At 36.2% G+C, this 7,987-nt stretch overlaps 1 protein-coding gene across 2 annotated transcripts; it reads left to right on the top strand.

Annotated features, from left to right (window-relative positions):
• The first annotated feature begins 316 nt into the window (after nucleotides 1-316).
• LOC143860691 (sister chromatid cohesion 1 protein 3-like) lies at nucleotides 317-7,752 on the top strand. 2 transcript variants are annotated; one of them, XR_013239785.1, is made up of 14 exons: nucleotides 317-470; nucleotides 1,164-1,425; nucleotides 1,511-1,557; nucleotides 1,667-1,716; nucleotides 1,819-1,886; nucleotides 1,965-2,338; nucleotides 2,492-2,603; nucleotides 2,894-3,030; nucleotides 3,128-3,603; nucleotides 3,742-3,778; nucleotides 3,971-4,013; nucleotides 4,111-4,246; nucleotides 5,331-5,487; nucleotides 7,516-7,752. XR_013239785.1 is itself a non-coding variant. In XM_077371477.1 (14 exons), the coding sequence occupies exons 1-13, from the start codon at nucleotides 347-349 to the stop codon at nucleotides 5,427-5,429; spliced, it is 1,965 nt and encodes a 654-aa protein (XP_077227592.1). In that variant the 5' UTR covers nucleotides 317-346; the 3' UTR covers nucleotides 5,430-5,478; nucleotides 7,516-7,752. The 2 variants fall into 2 exon arrangements, 1 of the variants encoding a protein (XP_077227592.1); XM_077371477.1 differs by having other exon boundaries at nucleotides 5,331-5,478.
• The last annotated feature ends 235 nt before the right edge of the window (nucleotides 7,753-7,987 follow it).

Below are 7,987 nucleotides of genomic sequence, written 5' to 3' on the forward strand. Positions count from 1 at the left end.
ATATGGAACACTTAAGAGGGCTAAAAGTCATAAAACATAGAAAGATTAGGATAACAAGGGAAAGAAATTAATCCTAATTGCCAGGACATGTAATATGTTTCACAACTCTTTGCTGGCAAAATTACCAAAATCCCCCTAACACTTACATTTGTGTCAATTCAAGTGATTGAGGAATGCCTTTGTCAATCTCTCAATATAGAAGGAGATTTTCGTAATATCTCGTACCTTCAAATGCCATTTCCCGCCATTCCACATTTTCTTCACCTTCTCACTGCTTCTATAATAACTTTTACACATCTTCTACAACTCCATTTTCCAAAAATCAGAGAATACTAAGAAGAAAAATATGTTCTACTCTCGCACTCTCCTGGCTAGAAAAACCCCTCCTGGAACGGTTTGGATGGCCGCTCATCTCCACCACAAGCTTCGCAAATCCGATGTCTCCTTCGCCGATATCTCGACCTCCATCTGTGCGATTTCTCTTCCTCTTAGCTTTTCGATGTAGTAATATGTGCAAAGAATCTCATTTCATTGTTTATCTCATTCTTATGCACATAATTTCATTTCCTTCTTTATATATCTTATTGCGATTATTGCTCCATCCTGGACCAAGACTCAATTTTTTGATGACTAGGCTAATTCGTCTTGGAAGAATCCGTTCCAAGATGCGATTTTTTTTTTTTGTTTAATTATGTGTCCAATTTAACTGTTCGTGATTTCAGTCGGGTTATGTGGATTTTAGTTTTATTCGATCATTATCAATGGATATGCTTTTTTATTCATTTTCAATGAATATACTTTTTAATTTCAGTGTCTTATTTTTAGAGTTGGAAAATTTGAATAATTTTTTGGATTCCTGTGAGAATTTTTTTTCTTCTGCAATTAATTATCAATGAATAGAGTTTCATTGTATAGGTTGATTCTGTTAGAGTCGGAATCGTTTCTGTTCATTTTTGTTAAAAAAAAATAAAAATCAGTTTATCAGTTTTACCTCTGGCATTTTTGTGTTTGATTTTCAGAATTTTGATCTTGGTCAGTTTCTTTAATTTTGTTCCCGGGGATTTGGATGTTATCTTTTTCTTTTTAGAGTTGTTCTTCTTTTTCCTGATCTGGCTCTCAATATGTTTAATAACACCCTTGCATTTATCTTGAGGTTTCTTTAGACTGCATCATGTTCCCAGAAGTCCCAATTGCTCTGAGGTTGACTGCATACCTTCTACTGGGTGTTGTTCGTATATACTCGAAAAAAGTTGACTACCTTTACCATGACTGCAACATGTTTCTAACCCAAATGAGGACCATCTTTACCTCTATACAAGTCAATTTACCAGAAGATGCGACCCATGCACCATTCCACGCAGTAACTCTGCCAGAGACATTTGAACTTGATGCGTTAGATTTGAATGACGTGATGCACCTGCCAGAGTAAGAGTTTCCAATGCTTGGTTCATTAATATGAGGTTTAATCTTACTTCTAAGTTTATATATTTGTATATTTTCTATTTCTCAGGACTCCAGATAATCATCTCAAAACTCCTGAGCAAATTACAATAACAGGTACGTGTCTGTTGTTTTGTGATCACAGTGTAGGTTATTTTTCCTTTTTTCGATCAATTCGTGTTGTATGTACTTGTTTGTGAGTGTCTGAATTCTGTCATGCATACAGAGCAGATCCCTGGGGAAGGAAATCCATATGTTGCTTTCTTTATCGATGAGGTCAAACTCGATTGTTACCAATTGCTTTGCTAGTAGTTGTTCTTCAAAATTCCCAAGTAGTTGGGGCTGCATTATATCCCTGAAATTATTTATGCTTTGCAGGACATGGGGATGGGTATTTCTCCTCAGACAGGCCCGTCAAACCTACGTTTTGATCCAATGGAAGAAGAGTAAGCTCACTATTTTTGAATATTTTCTTGTCACCTTTTTATTTGAGAAACTTGAGTTAACAATATTGCTCCTTCCAGTGTATATCCTACACATTTGGAGGACAGTGTTGTGGGTGTTAAAGATCCTGGTCCGAGTAATCATGCAGAAGGATCCAATGATCCAAACCATTATGCGGACCATTTCCCTGAGGGGCTTCCAGATATGGAGATTTTACGGGATGCTGTACAACCTTCTGGTTCTGAAAACCCTTTAGAATTTCTGGATTTTGGTAAAGATGTTGAACAGCACCAACCTTATGTTCAGATCACGATTGATAAAGAGAACCTTTCTCCAATTATAGAAGAGTTGTCTGTTTCTGAGGGAGCATCTTTACTATCTCGGCCAAATCCAATTTCTCCAACAATTAGATCTGTTGGAGAACCTGAAAGTTCTGGTTCCAGGGTTTCTTTGGGTTGGTTTCTTGCCTTTAATTAATGTATCTTTATATTCTTTCAAATCTGGAACATTATACTCTTGCAATTCCTCACCTTTATCTTATAGATTATTGTTGAGACAACCACATGCTTCTTCATTGGCTTCCTAACTCGTGATTCTCATAATATAGGACCTGTGTCACCTGAAATGCTGCTACAACCAAGTCCACCTGTGGAGGAGCAAAGACCAAATCCAAGGAAGAGAAAACAGTTATTTGATAAATGCTTGGTGTTAACCAATGAGTAAGTTTTTCTGATATCTTAGTTACTTTTATCCCTTCGAAAGGTTCTTCCTTGATATGATTCATATGAACTAGGTATATGTTTATGGTCAACTAGTAAACATAGAAGGGTTGTTTTCTTTAATCAATTAATAATACACTCTATGATATATTTGGCTTCTCTAGGAAGTAAATTAAATCCAGGCCTTTTTCTTCTTTGAGGTTTACTAATTATGACAAGCTCTTTTAAGTTCTCTACTCCTGTAGTATTTGCGATTTGCTCAAGCATTTAGTCATACATGGATTTTACAGGTTCATGAAAAAACAGCTCCAAGACGCTAGTATGTTGCTTCGCAAAAGAAGAAAGCTCCCTTGCTCCACTTTACAAGTTTGGAAGTCCCACACAAGCTCGCGAATGGAGCAAATCTTTTTCGATCCCTCAATTTCTGGTGAGGAGAAGATTTTCTTTGTGCAGTAAATATCTCAGAGCTTTTGCATTCGAGTGCGGGACTGGTTTAGTGTGAACACAATGTGCATCTTTTGCAGGAATCTGTACCAATCTCCAAGAAATTCTCAAGAAAGGTTTTCTCGCTTCCAAATTTGATCCAATACCCACAGAGACTCTTCCAGAGCCCCAGCACGCACAAGTTGATAATTGTATACCTGAATTCACTCTTACAGAGGCCCAACTTGCACAATTGCCTGCTGGAATGCCTGCCTATGCCATGGAAATTGAACACCCTCGGTTTGTAGAAGCCCAAGTTGATAATGGTGTACCTGAATTCAGGCCATCTCAATTGAGAAGAGAAGAGTACACACCCACTACCACCAATTTGGGATCAGTGTCTCAAACAGAAAAGTTTCAGGAGACTGAAATACTACTGACACCTGGGATGCCAGCCTCTACTGAACCAGTTGACCTTGAGCGTGAAACACCACTAGCTTTTTTAGGGGAGCAAGTATCTATAGGGGACACGAGTCTTCCAGAGATTCCAGAAATGCTGAATTCTCCTCTAACAGAAGTGAGATTTCTCCTTGAAAATACTGATGTCTGAGTTTCTTCCTTGTCAGTGGTTCATAAATAAACACCTAGTTTTTTTTTTTTTTTTTTCTTGTATGTAAAAACTGTATGGTCCTGACTCTCAACCTTATCTCTGTAGGAGCTAAGTTTTTTGGAAGCAGATGGCACACAAGCTGGTAAAGTGTAAAAGATTTCATTCTGTCATAGTTTCTGTTTTCGATGATGTTATATATTCTGAATCTTGTTTATTTTCTTGGTTGCTTTGGTTATATCAAATACTATTAAATTGAATATTTAAACATTTTCATTGTTCTTAATTTTGACTTCAAAGGATTAATATGGTGCTTAAAATTCCCTTCTTGTAATAGGGCACGGAGAAAATGAAGTTAATACGTTATCTGTGAGGACCAGGTAAGCAGTTTCTTTTAGAGCTTTCATGTTTGAATAAGTTTTACTGCACTTTCCGGTCTTAAGGTGTGCTTTTAGTAAATGTATGCCTTTGTTGTAGAGCTGTGGCACAATATCTGAAAAGGAAATCCCCAGAAACTCAAATTTCGAAAGCCCAATCAGGAAATCTAAGCTTGAACAGGATCTTAGAAGGAAAAGCAAGGAAACAATGTGCGCGGATGTTTTTCGAAACTCTGGTAAATTCTGAGGCTATTAGTCCTTTTTGAATACTGTCATTTGGAGCTAATTTCTAGCATGCTTTTTTTTTCCCATTAAAGTTTTGCATTACTGTTAAAATAAGTCGGATCATTTGTTTGAAAAGGCCCTGTCATGGTCTCAATCTTTTATTTCCTAAAAAGTTTATCGAAGTACATTGTTTTCCTTTTTCTTAAAGTGAATTGCATGCTTGTAAAACGTTTCTCAAAATACAAATTACCGACACTGCGTTGTATGCTTGTATCAATAAAAACTAACAGCACTTTTCTATAAGGCCCATTAAATCCCAGTATCCCACAAGATAAAAAGTTGGGAGAGAAAAAAATGAAACTATTGGAAATGCCAAAATTGAAATTTTCTTTAATGTTGTAGTAACCTTTGGCTTGTGTTAGTGAAGTGATCTTTTCTAATTTGGAGTTCCACTTCGTAAAGGCCTCTTCTTTTTCATAGAATTCTAACCTGAAATTAACATGTCATACTGACATTGAACTTTTTTTTATTGTTCTATTCATGGGTATTCCGTTGTATGTTTGTACGGTTGCTGAAACAACCTCTTGGCAGTCTTTTACTTATTATTGTGTTTGAATGTTTCACTGCCCTAAATGCCCCTGTTGACATATTTCTATACTGAGAAGTCAAACACCTCTTATTTCATTACCAACCAATTATAACTGGTCTTCTATTCTTGGCTCTCCCAATTCATTTTTATGCAACAAAAGCCAAACATCTTTCATTTTGTTACCAACCAATTATAACTGGTCTTCACTCCTAGCTCTCCCATTTCATTTTTATGAAGTGGAATAGTTTTCTGGAAGAACTCATCACCTTGTTGTCACCTTGTTAGCTTCAATAGTTTTCTTCAGCACAAAATCTCCAAATCATTTCGGTCTGCTTCATTCAGAAATCTATTCATACTTTTTTTAACTTCCACATTCCACTTTATTGATTGCAAAACTCTAAGTCTTGCTAGAGGTCCTCTCCAAACCATTTGCAATAGAAGCATATTAAAGTATGCTATTTGTCACTTTAGAAGATTATTAGTTGCTTATAGTTGGTTCAATGTAGGTTTTGAAGAATTATGGGCTTATCAATGTGCAACAAGAAGAAGCTTATGGTGATATTACTATTTCATTGACCTCTGCACTCTCGAAAGCCAAATTCTAAAGTTATTCCTTTTCCAACTTGCTAGGCGCTGGCTGCATCATATACAAAGGTGAAACTGGTAATAGACAATCCTCCATCTTTTAAGCAATATGTTGGGTATATGCCATGTCTGATTTTAGTTTTTTTGTGGAAAATCTACACGGGCTTGCTTTTCTTTTTAGGCTGTAAGAACTGTGTAGCTTCTTACCTAGATCCGAATGCCTTTCCATTGATGACCACTAATCCAATCTGAACCCCTATTGAAATCAGTGTATTGAGTTTGATTTTAAACCCATATCCATTGCCTTAACTTGCCAACACGGCCAATTCTCATAATTTTAGGACCTAAGAAGACAATTTTGTTGGAGTTCAGAATTTTTTTTTTTTTTTGAAATGATTATATATATAAGAAGACGGGCCGAGATGGACCATCAGAGATACAAAGAAAAACATAAATAAACAGAAAAACAGAACTGTAGACAGCAAGAAAAACAGAACTGGAGTTCAGAATTCTAAGCTTCTTTTAGTGTGGCTTATTAAAATTGAATATGTCCCTTGTGAGTTGTGATCCATATCGGGGTTTGTGCCTCCATTTTGATATTAGCTTTTGTGGTACCTATGTTTCAGAGTATTTACATATCCGCTTGAAACGTCTCATTGTTATAACTAATAGTATATAGATTTTCAGAGTTGTGTATCATAAGCAGTAAGGCCTCATGATCCTCACTGCTTTCTTGTCTAAAGCATATATATATATATATATATATATATATATATATATAAGAGTTTTTATATGATGCCCGACCGTCAAACCTAGCCCTTGTGATTTTCACGGTCGGGCATCATATAAATTCTCTATATAAAATGTGCATTTGATTTGTTGGGTGGTAAAGAACCTTGGGATTTGCTTACATTCAGTGGCAAGACTGGTCGTTCATAGGAGCAGAATCAGTTCTCTTTCTTGCATGAAGAGATAGTACAGCTGCTTCATGTCAGAATCAATTTGGGCATTTGTAGTATTTGTATCGAATGACGATGAGGACGTCCTATTGAGGATGTTTATTATGTAATTCCAATTCGTCTCTTTGTCACCCATTCAAGAAGTGGCTTTTTTGTGACTAAGCAAGCATATCCACAGGCTGCATGCATGCAGATCTGCAGAGGAATGATCTGGTTAATAATCTAAGTGCTGATTACATGGTGTTACACAATATTAAACTTTAAGATTGTGAGCCAACAGTTATTAGTTGGTAGGCTCACCTCAGAGCTATGTTACATGGATTGTTCTGAATGGATGATGTACCTATGTCAGATACATGTTGGATTCCAATACTTCAGGATTCACTATGACACTTCTAGACCTCTTTTAATTTAAAAAAAAAAAATACTATTATAACAAATTTATCATTATCACGCGTTTTGAGTTTTATCTATTTTAATAGTAAAGTTTTTATATGGAAATAAAGCATTATATTTACCTAACATACTAAAATTTCTAATATGTTACTTATTATAACCATATTATCATGCAAAGATACAAAATTAGAATTGATTAAAACATATTAGTGAATCCACGAATCCTTTTTTCTGAGATCAGCTGAATCTGATTCCGACACTCAGTACCCTTTTGGGATTCTGTGGGATTTCGACACTCATACCCGTACTCATGCAACATTGCCTGAGGTGAAGTGTGGAATCCACCAATCAGGACCTAGTTGAGGTGGTCCATTATCTTATTGTTATCCAAATGGCTGTGTCCATGCATCATTTTAATTGGTATTGGGTATAAACATTAGATACTGTGTTTTTTTTAATGGTATGGATAATTCCTGCGTATCCACTGGCATGAATACAAAATATTGGGGGTGCACGCATGAATGCAAGTATATAAATGATATCTGGTCGAGCAGTAGCATAAGTACACTGCAGCCCAACTGGTGGAAATGATGGGAGCCACCTATGGTTCAGTGGGTGACCCATGCATTACACAACTGGGTACTCATGGGTCCTCCCTCAAATTTACCAGTTTCGTTCTGCTATTAGAAGTTAGACCTGTTTCTGGTTGAACTTGAGACTGATACAAGTTTTCTTTGGCTTTGTGTTGCAGTTGGTTTCTATTCATCAATATGAACAAGCTACACCACTAAATTTTTAGTTAACTTAAAGAGCTCTCTGGAAGGGAAAAGTCCAGTACTTCAGAAGGTATGCTTATTACCATAATTATCTGTTTATTTTATCAAAATGTCGTACTTGCTGGTAGAACTGATGGCCTTCTCCAAGAAGGACCAGTTCATATTATTTATATATCGTTTACTGTAAATACAATGTTGCCCCTTTTAATAAAGTCTACTAGATTAAAAAAAGTGAAAAGCTCAAGTAACACCCAGCATGGTTTATGCTAGTGGCCTATCCATCGTTCGGATCTCTTCAGCAATTTATGTTCGAGTTGAAAGTGGCTTCAAGCAACATGAAATACAATCCTCATGTCATAGTTTTTCCTTCCAAAACTCAAATCTTCAAGAGTAAGTTGGATCTGAATTTATGGGTGGTTGTTGAAATCCATCAATCTCTGATAAGTT

This window comes from Tasmannia lanceolata, unplaced genomic scaffold (genome assembly GCF_043159265.1).
Source record: "Tasmannia lanceolata isolate RefF3 unplaced genomic scaffold, GAP_Taslan_0.1 ptg000003l, whole genome shotgun sequence".
NCBI lineage: Eukaryota > Viridiplantae > Streptophyta > Magnoliopsida > Canellales > Winteraceae > Tasmannia > Tasmannia lanceolata.